The sequence below is a fragment of the Labeo rohita genome, chromosome 13 (genome assembly GCF_022985175.1).
Source record: "Labeo rohita strain BAU-BD-2019 chromosome 13, IGBB_LRoh.1.0, whole genome shotgun sequence".
In the NCBI taxonomy this organism is placed as follows: domain Eukaryota; kingdom Metazoa; phylum Chordata; class Actinopteri; order Cypriniformes; family Cyprinidae; genus Labeo; species Labeo rohita.
The window spans coordinates 124520-140260 of NC_066881.1; the positions used below are offsets into that span (position 1 = coordinate 124520).

The 15741-nt window shown below is 40.9% G+C and overlaps 1 protein-coding gene across 2 annotated transcripts in view; it reads right to left on the reverse strand.

Moving 5' to 3' along the window:
* Positions 1-9947, reverse strand: part of ccdc88ab (coiled-coil domain containing 88Ab) — a 45619-nt gene extending 35672 nt beyond the window's left edge. For both annotated transcript variants that reach the window (XM_051125358.1, XM_051125357.1), the window contains exons 1-3: positions 9236-9947; positions 9042-9139; positions 1916-2024 (exon numbers count right to left, since the gene is read on the reverse strand). In XM_051125358.1, coding sequence (XP_050981315.1) covers positions 1916-2024; positions 9042-9139; positions 9236-9307 — 279 coding nt within the window. In that variant the 5' untranslated portion in view covers positions 9308-9947. The remainder of the gene's footprint in view (positions 1-1915; positions 2025-9041; positions 9140-9235) is intronic.
* Between the last annotated feature and the right edge of the window lie 5794 nt (positions 9948-15741).

The following is a 15741-nucleotide window of genomic DNA, read 5'->3' on the forward strand; positions in this document are numbered from 1 at the left end:
TTAAATTACCACTAAGAGATCACGTGTAAACGGAACCTTTTAAAAACACAAGTACATTCATTCCACAATTTACCGGTACGAGAAGTTGTAACATTACAAGTAAATTACCGGCAATGTGCTCTGTGTGAACACAGAATTACAGTAACCCGTACGAGCACATATGAGTTCAGAAAGCGCTGACGGAGGACGTGTACTCTGGGCCGCTCATAACACTCTGGCACAGATGATGCATTTACTCCACGCTGTGTAGTTCAGTTTGTGGTCCTCTATTACGATGTCTCTGTGCAAAAACCAACGGCATGAATGCGAACGTTTGACACAAAAATAAAAACATCACCAAAAACCCTGACCGCATATACCTCTCCATGTTTACACAACACTGTATTTAGATGCAGGATTGAAAGCAAAAATGCAATGACACTAATTACCGAAGCAATGAATAGGAAAAACATCCGAATTTCTACAGGGCTCTACGCTTACTTTTCTCTTCAGGAGCACTCAAAAAAACGGATAAAAATAGCCTTGTTTACGATGTGATATTTGATTTTTGATTTACAGGAGAATTTTGTTTTTACCTTTGTAATGGCATTTTTCTAACCTTATTAAAAGTATGTCATCTTTTATGTCAAATTTTAAAAAAATATTTTTTAAGCTTTTTAAAATTTCTAAGTAAAACAACAGAGTGAGAATAAGTTACCAATCAAATAAAAACAGGATTAACAAAATTAATTTGTACAGAGGTGCACAGAAGAACACATGTAGATGTATTTTCATGTTTAATGAGGCTCAGAGGCGGCATGAGCGCAATCAAATTCATAAACTTATGTTGAGATTCATGTTTTAAATATACATTTTTGAATACAGAAATATTAAATGATTTAAACAACTGGAAAGATATTTTAAAAATGAAAGTAAATCTGCCAGTAGGTGGCGGCAAGTCACTGATTTAATTACTGAATCATTCATTCATTTGATTCCTTCAAACATCTGATTTATTCAGGAATAAAGCGAGTGACTCTTTATGAATGGGAAACTGATTCATTGACTCACTACATTAAAAACAGAGATGTGCAGCGGGTTGGCTGTGACTTGTTTCAGACTATTTTTGACAACAAAATAGCGCAAAAGCAGATAATGGTGTTCCAGTCAGACAATGTAAATCACTTAATATTAACTTCTTGTTTATTTAAATGAAGTTCCAAACGTATGTTCGGGAGGAGCCTAATCATCCAGTCCTGTCAATCACCATTACGATGCTATATAAGCAGCTCTCATTGCACCGTCCCAGCTTCAGTTCTTCCGGCATCCCTCCACCTCCTCTATTTCTGTTATTCTCCCTCTAGGTAATATCGCAATGGGGGGTTGAACTCGGCGTTCGAGCCTCCATTACGGACAGCAAGCCAAGTTTGTTTACCATTGCCCATCAGGACTGGATGGGCAGGTGAACTTGTGAACTGTTGTATTAAGTTAATATCTCATTTACAAACTCCCTTAAAAATCATTCAAAGCTGTCAGTCATCTTGGTTCGCTGCAATCTCACAAAGTTCCATTGTAATCAACGAAGCTCTCTGAACCGCACAATCAATCTCTTATTTACAGTCTCTCTACACTTTATGAAGGATTGGTGAGATATGTCTGCGATACATTACTCAACGTTGAAAAAACACATAGAAACCGTTGAAGCCCCCTCAGCGCAAACACGAATAAGCTGATGGGGTCAGTCGCACTAATGCTCCTAAATGTAATTTCATAGCTGCACGCAGTAGTTTTCAGTCGCAAATGCTGTAGAGCTCTGTTCTAACGCAAGACTGACGGCACAGACTCATAAACCTCCCACAACAGCACTGATATAAGCACAGATGAGTGTATATGAGTATATGAGTGTCGGTGCAGGTGTTTTGGGTGATCCGCTCACCTGATAGCATGACTTGATCTGCTGCACGAGGATGGACAGGTTCTGGATGCGCAGCGTCGGGTCGTTGTTGACTTTCCGGTGGGGCCTCTGGACGCTGCTCTTCGGGTTTCTGTCAGAGCAAACGACACGGACGCTCAGTTCAGCGCACATTCATTCTACTGGCCAGCAGCTCACACCTCTCTACTGACAGTTTTGCTTTATATTTCTATTTCTCATCAATTGTCCAGAGCTTTGTTCACTAAAATCATGCTTTTCTTCACAAAAACAAAATCTGCATTAATCTGTAATGACAGTTGTCGTCAGACATCAGACTCTCCAAACTTAAAACTTACTCCTGCTTTGAACAACACGACCTACAGCAGTGGAGTGAAGTGAAGTCTGAATACAAATATGGTTTCAATGATAGTTAAAATAAGAAAACTATGATACTAACCATGGGGAATTTTATCACAATTTATCGTCAAACCGGTGATCGTTTCATCCCTATACCATACATTAAACAATTCACACACAGGGCACATATAAAGGATTTACACTCTCCAAACACAACTACACCTTACACTTAGAAAACCTTCATCAACATAACAGTACAGTATATCTGAATAAAGGCCCAAGATACCAGTTTCCTAGGACAGACATCACTACTGCACATTCAAATCTCTCAACAAAACAACAGTGCAGTATTTAAGTCTCTTCAGTGTTTGATCTGGGAGTCGCTGCAGCACTGATATAAACACAACACATCGACATCATCATACATACAGTAAAGCACTCACACGTCACAGACACGTGACTTTCTGCTGCCGAACCACGTGTGGTGTAAACCACTGTGCCCTGTGTGACTTTGTAGCTTTGAACACATTCTTACTGACACTTTCAAGACAATCATAAGTCATTGGTGGTTTCAACCAAACCACACATATGTTAACCAGCCGGGTCACATCACGATAACTAATCATCAGAACCGTACAGGAACGTCTGAGGGGTGTAAACGTGGACATACAGGACGGGTGCGAGATCTAGTGTTTTGCAGGAATAAGCAAATGAGAACGTGATGCTTTTATACAAGAACTGAGAGTCAAGAAGTCCTTTTCAAAGAAAGTCTGTTCTCTCGGCGGACATATTTGCAACGGCTCCAGGCAGCTCATCCAAGACCAAGTCCCATCTTAATCAATAGGAGAATCCTGAAATCTCAAAAGCTGCTCGCTGAACTCACAATCACATATTTCGAGTCAGCAACAAAACCTGATATGGACTGCCTCATGAATGTTGTTTCTTACGCTCAAATAGCGTTTAAAAGCCCATGCGTATGCGCAGCCACAACGGACACTGCAGTGGTGCGACGACTTTACCGATCAGCGATTGGCTCTTTCAGTTAGAAGGCGGGACTATTCCGCCATGTCGCGCGTTGCAGTTTTTCCCATTCATAAGCGCAGGAGTGAACCGTCTTTGTATTTGTATGGTTTTTGCTCAAACACAGCACACCACTGCTCTCCTGCCACCACTGAGCACCAGACGTCACGTGACGGCCGTGTCTGCGTGATGACGTCACGTGATCGCTCAGGTGTGTGCGCTGTGATCGTCACTGATTCATGTTCAGTCGGCTGCTCTGCTTCATCTGCCATCACACTCATGTGAGCATCCAACGCTGTGTGTGTGTGTGTGACCTACATTATAAATGTGCTCAGAATGTAGAGTGTGTTCACTACATTAACGACATAAAATCACTAAACACACAAAACAAGGCTTTATTAAAAGAAGGTAGGAATTGTCCTGTAGGGTTTTATTTTCAGGGTCAAAAGAGAGAAAATATCATCAGCTCAGGACAAAAACCACTACGCCCATGGAAACTTCTCATAATAATAGGAACTACAGTGTGTGTGTGTGTGTGTGTGTGTGTGTGTGTATGTGATGTTGTGGTTGTCCAGTAATAAGCAACACTCACACACACACTGTGACAGCATATGGACAGCTGTGATCACACAAACACACACACACACACACACACACACACACACACACTAATGTCATGAACAGCACAGACACAAGAGTTGCTCCATCAGTCAATACACACACACACACACACACACACACACTGACACACAGCCCCGAGCACTAGTGACTAACCTACATCTGACAGACTGAACACACACACACACACACTCCATTCAGAGACACACTGTAGTGTGTATTGTCTCTATTGTTATTGTAGTGTTTATTGACATTACACTGTGTGATGTGGACGAGCAGAATGCAATTAGAATGACTCCAAACCCAATATATTGATTTTATGCATCAGTTCAATTAACTAGAATGTGCAGGGCTCCAGACTGCGACTAAAACGGTCACATTGTGACCAAAAGTATTCATTTGCGAGTGAACTTTTTTGCTAAACCTGTCAGCTGTGTGGATCTTGGCAATATTGTTAACAATTCCCATTTATAATGGATACTTTGTCTTCTGGTTATCAAGATCTTAGTCTGTTTGCTGTGTTCTGTTAATGCGCCAACTTCGCATTGGCCTATTTGTAGAGTAGTAATCGCAATAAGCTTCATGCTTTGCTACTTTTTAATAAACAAAGTACCAGTTTTAAAATTATGGCAAATTCATAATAAAATCAAACAATAAAGACAGTTTTACAATTTGGAAAAGACATTTAGTTTCCACTTTAAGTGAACCTTAATTCCCAGGTTATCTCTATAGGATGAATGCTAATAAATAAAGAAAAAGTTACATAAACACATGACAGTATGATTGAAATGTTAAAGTCAAAGTCAAAAAAAAAAAGAAAAAAGTAAAACACGTTTATTCTGTGGCACCTATAAAAAATAATCTGGCACCTAAGTTTTTGTTTTTTTTTATATAGGAGCCAATGGCTCTTTACTCGATTTTTTTGTCTGGAGCCCTGATGTGAGTTAATGTTTACAATTATAGTTTTAGACACAATATTGCCAGTATCATCTGTTTTAACTCTTTTTTTTACTCTAATGAAAATATTTCCAATCAAAGCCACTGCAGAGCCACATTCATCAGAGTTAATTAACAAATCTGTTGAATGAATGATTCAATGACTCGTTCATAAAGACAGACAGTGACTTGCTGGCACTTAGTTTCAGATATAAAGTATTTCAATTTTTTAAAATCACTTACACTCAACACTTACGCCAAATTCTTACACTCAACAATTACATTAGAAAAAGTGGCCTTCAATCAATTTAGGTGGCAAATATCTTAATGTGTAGTTGAATATCTGTGACTGCTGCGAACTGACCAACACACAGAATATATCTAAGGTGACTTGGAAGATTTTTTTAACATTTGTTTATTATTTATTTGGTTCCACCGTGTTTGCTGATTTTCAGTGTTTTGTATTAAAATTTGTTTTACACTTCCCTTTAGGGATGTGTTCGAATGCAATCATATGCTGTTCAGAAAGGAAATAACATGTACTGCAAAATATTCACTGTTTAATATAAGTGAGTTTGTTGTACAGTTATTTGTTGTCAATGCAGTTAATTGATGCAGAATTGCCATGAAAGTGAAAGTAAGCTATTTAAAAGCAAACAAAAGTGAGGAAAAGAGGGCAAACTCTAACGAACCACCTCACCGTCACAATTCTACTGGAGTAGTGTGTTTTTCTTTAGGGGTGAGAGGGGCAGACGTCACGTTACCTGTTACATCGTTTGGGCTGCCTTGTTGAGCACAGTGACACTGAGAACATTATATTTCACACAGTTTCATTTATTTTCCAAACGTAACAGGATTGGTCCAACAAATCGTTCGGTTTGCAATGCGTACCCAACCAAAATCTCGTACCGAACGGTTCAATACAACTATGTGTATCGTTACACCCCTACTAATCACACACAGGACTGCAAAGATTCCTTGATTCTATTGAAGAATTGCTTTTTTAAAAATCCTTGATTGCATTTTGCCCATGTCGAGTGATGCACCTCTAGTCTCTACAGGAAAGAGATGGGATTTACCAGATCGGGCCATTTTTAGACCATGTTACCTGATTGGCTGACGTGCAAGTGATGGTAGGTTTAAATGAGAAGTTCACTTCAGAACAACAATTGACAGATAATGTGCTCACCCCCTTGTCATCCACGGTGTTCATGTCTTTCTTTCTTCAGTTGTAAAGAAATTATGTTTTTTGAGGAAAACATTTCAGCATTTTTCTCCATATAATGGACTGATATGGTGCCCCGAGTTTGAACTTCCAAAATGTAGTTTAAATGCAGCTTCAAACGATCACAAATGCAGTTGTAAATGATCCCAGCCAAGAAAGAAGGGTCTTATCTAGCGAAACGATTGGTTATTTTCATAAAAAATAATACAATTTAAATACTTTTTAATGTCAAATGCTCATCTTGTCTTGTTCTCCCTGAACTCTGTGTATTCTGACTCAAGACAGTTAGTGTATGTCAAAAAACTCCAATTGTATTTTCTCCCTCAACTTCAAAAATCATTTCAAAATCATCCTACATCACTGCAGAAGAACAGACACAGTGTTTGTAAAGTGAACATGCAAAGATCAAACACCCTTAACAAAAAAGGTAAAACAGCGATATAGGGTGATTTTGAAGTTCACATTAAAAAGTATATAAATTGTATTATTTTTATTAAAATAATCGATTGTTTCGCTAGATAAGACCCTTCTTCCTCGTTTACAACCACATTTGTGATCGTTTGAAGCTGCATTTAAACTGTATTTTGGAAGTTCAAACTCGGGGCACCATATCAGTCCATTATATGGAGAAAAATGCTCAAATGTTTTCCTCAACAACATAATTTCTTAATGAAGAAAGAAAGACATGAACATCTTGGATGACAAGGGGGTGAGTACATTATCTGTAAATTGCTGTTCTGGAAGTGAACTTCTCCTTTAAGGGTGAGGTTGGGTTCAAGGGGGATCATTTTCATTGCATGATTTAGAAACACCCAACAGTTTGAAAACACCCACAAAGTCAGAAATGCCCACTTTTGCTCTGCAGAGACCTCAATCCCGAGTAATCGGCAAAATACCAGAAGTGGCGCATTCCACATATTAAACCCATTTTAAAATCATATAAGGCATAATGCTGTTAAGAATTCACAAACACCAATGGTTCATCTGGGAACGCAATGTGTGCCATTTCATCAGATTTCGAAGGTAAATCATTTATAAACCTACACAGACACAGGAGAATACAGCATTCTCAATATGCTAACTGTTCACTGCCAGAGTCCCAAGTTCGAATCCCGGCTCGTGGACCTTCCCAATCCCACGCCCTTTTCTCTCTCCCACTCCGCTTCCTGTCCACCTACACTGTCCTATCAAATAAAAGGCATTAAAAAGCCAAAAATAAATCTTTTTTTTTTAACTGTCTTTAAACCCTCACTCTGAGTTTACATGTTTTCATGTCCACATATTCAAGAAATTACACTGCTTTTTTCCTAAAGAAATGGTCAACTATTAAAGATTAAATGGACGTTTGAAAGTGTAAAAACAATCGTCAGGCCCCTGGGGCTCAAAGTGATACAGCAACTGTATGTACATTTTTACCCTGAAATATCAGTTTGAGATCATTCTGATGACACACTGATCTCTAATGCAGTGAATGTCTTCTGTTCTGGGAGTGTGTGAGTTTGGTGATCGTTACGAGATTCTGCTTTACGGCAGTAACTAATACACATGTACTGCCATCTGTCCACACTAACAGATGCGCACTAGTAATGCGACTCTGATCACTAACTGTACTCTGGTTAAAGCAAACTTTAAACACTGCTGGATCACGGTTCTTTCTCACAGCCAGGAGACCTCACCGTGTTGCCATGGTTACTGCTATGGACGGTTACTGATCCGCTCTCGCATTTAAACCGTTAACTCACTCATGAAACTCAGCCGCTGGTCCCGTTATAATGACTGAAACGGTCAATCACATGAGTGCAGCACTCCAGCAAACACTGCCGACACAATCACTGAAGCTAAAAGACACACAGCGAATCTCTTATTTACACCATTACATTCGTTGGCTGTAATGAGAGGAACTTCTTTCAGCAGATTTCTTCTGTGCCCCTGATTGGCTGCTGCGTTAATGTGCTCAGCAGATCTCTCTGTGATTGGCTCCAGCGCTCAAGACCACACAAACACACGGCGAGTAGTATTCTTGGATGTAACAACAGTGTAATCCACACTTCTTGTGATTAGGTAATCGTGGCACACGTAATCGCGATTATATTTCGGGTGAATCGTGCAGCTCTGCGGCGCATCACGGTCACAGTGAACAAACACTGCTCACGTGCAGCACACAACACATCACTGCTGCTATTCACACGCCAGATCAACATCCCTGTTCATCAACACTCAACACTAACGCTGAATGAGCCAACTGTAGCAGCACCTGCACACGCGCCAGAGCCGCTCAACAATCACACATTTGTGTGTGTGTGTGTGTGTGTGTAACGAGTGCTGGGTGCAGCAGCTGAACACATCACACACATGCATGAACACACAAACACCACAGCTGATGGCCGGCGAGCGTGCACGTGATCCATGGATCACACATCATCTCAGGTCACGTCCAGTGTGATGTTTACCGCGACTGTGAATATAAAGCAGTAAGGCACCGGAGCTCGTGTTATAAAGCGAATACAGTCACTGATGGAGTCCAGACACGTCACACTCATCACACAACACCGCCACACACGTCTGGAGGAGTTAGCGTGACGTGAGGTGACCCCCAGCTGCGCTGACAGTGATCGACTGTGATGGTCAGAGCTGTGACTGTACTGTGATTTTAGCTGGATCGCTGCACTGACCAATCAGACGCCAGAATCAGACTACAGAGCTGTGATCCTCAAATCTGATTGTCTGTCACACTAATTGAACTCTAGTTTAAAAGCAATATGACACTCATGATCACAAACATCAGTCATGTGATCACAGGCGGCCCAATCACAGTGCTGGTGATGATCCTGTGCCAAACAGAGCAAATTACTGTGATTCAGCACATTATACTGAACTCTACAATGTGACAGCAGCGCATTTACACCACATTATCCGCCTGAGGAGGAGCTGATTCGGGGTCAGTGAGGTGTGGATCATACGGACAGTGAAGAGCATCGATCTGTTTGTACTCACATCTCAATCATGATGTCGTTTAAATAAACCCCGTCCACCAGTGTCATGAACTCGGACAGATGAGAGCCATCGGAGCCCAGCGGAGAGACCGTCTTCACCTACAAACACACACACACACACACACACACACAGATGAAGCACTGCAGACCATCACGACACGACACGACACGACAGAGCTCCGCTCGATCACCCACCCAGCACACCAGAGGAGACTGCAGAAAATCCTCCAACAAAGGCGTAAAAACCTCATGCTCCATCTTGTCCATCGGGTGGGAGTAAAGCGGGAGTGTCTGGAAGAGAAGAGGGTTTATAAGGCGCTCATGAAGCCGCTCGCATTATCTTCATCCACATCCAGCAGCGGGAATGCGGGAGAACCCGAGCCCGAGTCCAGGCGAGCAGCGCCGACACGCTCCGAGCAAACCCCGGCGCTTATTCTCCGCCAGACGAGCGCGGCGCGATCGATCCCCTCATCCCGGACGAAAAGCCGTTGTTTCCCGTTAGATTCGGCGTGACGTGTCGAGCTCCTAACGGCGAATGCGCGGCGGCGCGTCGAGCGCGTGCGTGTGTGTCGGACACGGGTGCGTTTGTGAGTGAAACAAAGCGCCGCCTGTACTACAGCAAACGCACTAACGAGTGCACTGATTTACTGCGCTCCACTTCCGCCACACATAACGGGAATGACACCGCCTGAAGCGCACTACACTACATAGGCTGCGCTCATAAACAGCATCTGGAGCCGGAGCGCGCAAAACGGCCTCATAATGTTCCGTGACGTGTCCGGTTACAGTGTCGCGCATCCGTACGGTGTTCTAATGTTTCCTCCATTCATTCGGAGCATACCGTATGCGCATAGCGGGTACAGTACGATACATGCGGACTAGTGTGTTAGTGCGCCATTGAGAACACACCCACTGCTGCTCCCTGAGCGGACAACATCCGCACTGTCTGGAAACAATCACACACTGAACGAGCAGCACACTGCGTTTGAGACACAGACACACACACACAGACACACACACACACACACACACACACACACACACACACAGCGGTGTGAAATGAAGACTATAGTGCGAGAAATGAATCGTTATAACGCGTCAGTTCATGTGTGCGTTCACATGTGATAAAGCCCAGAATGGATTAATTGATGATTCAACATGAAGCTCTTAATTGTCAAATCATTAGTGACATCTCGCGGTGTGTCTGAAATACAGTCAAACCAAAATTTATTCGGACACCTTCAACATTTCTCACATTATCACGGTTTATTCGCTATAGTTTAGAAAATGGTAATAAAATATGACAAGAACTCAGAGCTAAACTGTGACAGAACAAATTCATCTCGATAATGTCAGTCGACTTGACAGAAAGGTATGTAATGAATTACAATCAACCAAAAATTATTTAGGCAACTGTTATATGACAATATTTACACAACTATCAGTACTTTGTTGACCAATTACCAAGCAACGCTTCATTTAGTTCAGTGTTTTGGATAAAAAAAAAGTCGCATTTGCAGTTAAATAAAAAAAAAAAAAAAAAAACATGAAATCGGGTCAAAGTGTCTGAATAATTTTGGTCCCTTTTTTAAAAAAAATCAATTTTACTGGTAGTGCACTGTATGAAGAATTGTTGGGTATGTCACAGTTTACTTTATTTTCCTCATTTACATAAATGAACTATAGTGTCCTGCAGCCACTTGTAAACAAAAAAAAAAAAAAAAAAAAGTCAAAAATGTATCTGTTGTCTGAATATTTTGTGTTTTTCATTCACTAATCTAGTATGATTGCGTGTCTGCTGATATAGATGCAGACTATTTTCTCTTTGTGTGGGTGTAGTGAAGTGTGGTTAGATAAACACAGTTCAATACTAAATGATTAGTTTGAAAGAAACATAAAATGGAAGAAAGAGCCTATACATGGGAACAGCAATCTTAACTTCAGTAATAACACAGAGGTCAAACCTGAGCAGGTTAATCACATCTCTTCAGAAACTGTTTTAGTGCCACACTCTGAACATGGAAGAACGAAGAATAAGACATTTCACAGTAAGTTTGTCTGAGCAAGTCCATGTTTACATTAAAAAAATTAAATCATTAACACTGTGATAGAGTTTTTGATTACTCAATTTAATATGAATCAATAGAAAAAAACACAACTGGCTTTAAATGTCCACATTTACAATGACAGTATAATTCCCAGGAATTTTTATGGTGAAAATAAGTGAAAAACTGAATATTGAAAGCTCCTGCTGGGTCAGTGCTTGTCGTTATTTCTTCACGAACATCTGAAATGTGTCACATTTTAATGGGGTTTGTGGTGGATATAGTATGTTTCTCATGGAAATAATAGTAGATATGTAGACATCCCCTACAAAAATTAACCATGGTTTTACAACAAAAAAAACATGGTTACTAAACTTAAACCATGGTAACCATAAATTAAGCAGGGTCTTGCTACACTAACCATAGTTTAAGCACAGTATTTGTAGGAAAACTATGGTTATGCAAATGGTAATCAATGTGCCAAAAAACATGGTTACTACACTATTGCTATAATGAAACCATGGTTAATTTTCATAAGGGATTTGTCTTGTTTACTTGCTGATGTCTTCAGCGTCACAGCAGCATCACACAACTGATCTAAAACACATGAAGATCTGAGATTTATGGAGAAATACTGAATGTGTGCATGCTGACAGGTCATCAGGAGTACTGACGCTGTTCCAGGAACACTACACGTGTGTTGACAGACCCTGAGGGAGGGCGGCAGATGGCAGAGGACAATCGTCTCTCCAGCACCTGTCGCTCCTCAGCTGCAGTTGTTGTGTGCGGCTGCAGGTTCTGCTGATGCGGTCGTGAGTGCGGACGACACACGGCACAGACGCACTGACCTCTGGGATCTACACTGATCAGTGCTGATACAGTAATGGAGGGAAACACACTCACTGCTCACTTTCATTTACTCACCCGAGTGGGCTCACATGGAAAAGTGTCTTTTCATTTGAAACAAAATTTCATGATATTATTTAGAAATCTGCATCAAATACTTTATAGCACAGAAACTCATGACTCATCAAAGAAAATCCTGGTTTTAGGCAGCTGCATGATGAAAACATGGACCCCATGTGATATTGCTGCAGTAAGGTGACTTCAGATCTGCTGTGATGTTTATTAACTCATTTGGGCCTGTGAGACAACAAACTTTAAAGTATGTGCAAAGGCAATTCGGAGAACCGTTTCTAAACACATTATAAATGTTAGAAATGTATAGCTGAATCACAAAGAGTGTGAACTGTGTAGTACTGGATTGTTGAGCAGGTTTGGGTCCATCCCGGAGCAGGACTGGACACCTTCGATTTATGTTGTTCGACCTGTTTGATCTACAACACTAGATGATGTAATGTCAAGTTAGCTGTCAAACAGCAAAGAAAGTACTGATAAGTGGATGATCAGTGATGGGGAAAATTACTTTTAAAAGTAATGCATTACAATTTTGCATTACTCCCTGAAAAATGAACTAATTATGTTACTTAGTTACTTTTTATGGAATGTAATGCATTGCGTTACTTTTGTGTTACTTTTTAAATCTAGGCAGGGTTTGCTTCTTTGTTTTTAATATAAAACAATTCTAATGTAAAAACCCTTTTACACCAAAAGTGAAGTGAATTCACCTCAGACTGAAAGAAAAGTACACTGATGCAGGAGATCACTCTTCAGCTATAAAAAAATGAAGCACAAATGTTAGTTTATCTAAAGTGATTTTTGCTTATTAGTATGGTTGAATTGCATCATGGAAGGTCACAGCAAAGACACTGGTTAATAAAGTGGGATTAAATACATAAAGGATATTTGTTTTAACATATTTAATTATTGCAGGGTTGCGTCATATTCTGAGTTTGCATTTCACAGTTTTTATTCATTTTGAGGAACTGAATCTGTTTTTTGTGAGTGAGATGAATGAATGCGTGTTCACATTTAGTCTAGAATACAGTAACATCATGTTTACTCACAATTTCCCCACAGGAGACTTGTCAATCAATAAATGGGGAAAAAAGTAACTCAGATATTTTCTTAGAGATTCAAAAGTAATGTATTACTTTACTAGTTACTTGAAAAAAGTAATATTATTACGTAAGTCACGTTACTTGTAATGTGTTACCCCCAACACTGTGGATGACTGGATTCAGATACGGACAGAAGTGAGTGAGTGATCACAGCCCTGTGCATTCAGACACAGCTGCTCCTGTCTGGAGGAGTTGCTCTTCTTCTGAGCATGGAGACAGTGGAGGCAGTGGAGACTGGAGTCAGCTAGAGTTCACAGTGAAGCGGAGTGAGTCCAGTGGATGTGCACGATCAGCCCATGAGAGAAAACCACTCCAGGAGTTCTGCCAGTGTAGACAGTACATTCTCAGGACTCTCCAGATTTCCTGCGTTCTCCTCTCTGTTTGAGAAGCAGTGCACAATTACCAGTGTACATGTGAATCCATCCGTCTGTAGCACAATCCACTCCCAAATGTGATCATGGGTGCAGAGACTGCAGAATGATCAATCACGTTTGCTAGTATCATAATTAATTTTCACCTGTGTGAATTTCTTATTAGACACAGGCACATGGATGGAGTCAGAAGGGATTACGCTGCTGCCAAGATCATCTTCTTTGGGGATCAGGATGGGAGAAGAAGTCAAAGCTTCCTTGAGACTTTGAAAGGCATGGATGGCTTTGGTTGTCCATGAACTTGCTTTTAAGGAGTGATGTCAAAGAAGTCAGAGTACTGTAGTTCTTCATGAACAGAAGTTCATAATTCCTAAGACACACTTGAGCTCTTCATTGATTGTGGGAGTGAACCAGATGTGAATGACATCAATCTTCCCCTCATCGGTGTGAATTCCTTCAGGGTAGATGTTTGTATTCCAGACTCTGCATGTTGGTTTGGTGGAACAAACACTCAGTCTTGAGCAGTAGATGTCATTCCTTCAGATTTTCCAACACAAGTGCAACACAGTGCTGATGTTCGGTGAAGTTCTGGAAGTACAACCCGTCCCAGAATCACTGCAACTGTTTACAAGCAGAGGAAGAGGAACGCTGTATGCAAGCTGTGCTTAATAAACTCTACACTGATGGTGCTTTAGGTCTTGGTTTATTTTCTAGAAATGGTGCTAAAGAGTGCATTTCCTGAATGGCAGAACAGACAGGTGTCACCTCGCGTCAATACAGCACCTCATGGTACTCTTGTGAACATCTCATCAGATTTTCTAATGGGTCAGCACAGACCACAAAACATATGGATAGGTCATTATTTGTAACTCAGGTTGTCTGAGACATGAAGTGGAAACATCCACCTATGGTAAAGGCAAATCTACACATCACCTCTGCAGACGCACACAATCACACCTAGTCTGGCTCTGACAGACGGGAGCACGTGTTCAGTGTCAGGTGATGTTCTTGTGTAAGAGCATGAAGATTGTGGCCTGTAATTTAGAATGAATTGTTCTGATTTTCTAAAAGGTGTTATAATTCGGTGCGGGAACGCTGTGCGTGTCTGGCTGCTGCTCCACACTGGGCTGTGTGTTTGTTACTATACTACTACTTTTCCACTGGCTTACTGTCTGGTTGGGTAGCTTTCCTCTCCGTAGTCTTTGCTGATGTTAGGATGGTTGTGGTTCTGGCGAACTTGATCTTAGCTCAGCTTTTGACACTGTTTCTCATAAGCTACTACTCATGTGTCTCAGAGACTGGCATCTCAGGAGCTGCTCTAGCCTGGCTTTCCTCCTATTTGACGGACAGACAATATTATATCACTACACAGAACTACAAATCTCCCACTGTCCCTCTTAAACTGGGTGTGCCACAGGGCTCAGTTCTAGGGCCATTATTATTTATCATTCACATCATGCGCCTCGGACAAATGATTCGCAACTATGGTTTTCAGCGCCACTGTTATGCCGATGATATTTAGATATATACTTCTTGCCGACCTGATTCTATTCAGACTGCTTCGCTATTGTCATGTATCAATGAGCTAAAAAAAGAAAAACCCTGGCTTAGCTCCAACTCTCTCAGCTTGAATTTGACAAAAACAGAAATTTTAATTGTCTGTCCCCCAACTGTAACAAAAAACATAACTAATCCCCCTAGAACTGACCTCGAAGCTACATCAGTTCTTCCTGCTGCCACCGTCAAAAACTTAGGTATCATCCTCTTTTTTCTGGATTAGCAGCAGATTACCGCTCTGTGTCCCGTTTGCAACGTATTCAAAATTCTGCTGCGAGAATGTTACACCAAACGCTCTGCTCATATCACTCCAATTCTTTTTAACCTCCACTGGCTTCCCGTGTCTTCATGAATCACTTATAAAATTCTTCGGCTTTCCTTTAAGTCACACCACGGTCTTGCACCTACTTATCTCTCCGACCTGCTCTCTCCACTGACTCCTTCTCGTACTTTGATCTTCTGGAGGGAAACTTCTTTGTGCTGCTAGATCTCACCTTTCATCTATGGGAGGGAGATCCTTCTCTGTTATGGCTCCTAAACTTTGGAACTCACTGATCAATAACTACACTGCACGAGTTTAGGTCTAAACTCAAAATCTGTTTAACCAATATTATTGGTCATTATCTCTTATGGTTTAATGTTGTATCTGACTGTCTGTTGTATTTGATTGTCTGTATTATTGCTATGGTTTGCAACTGCAATCACAT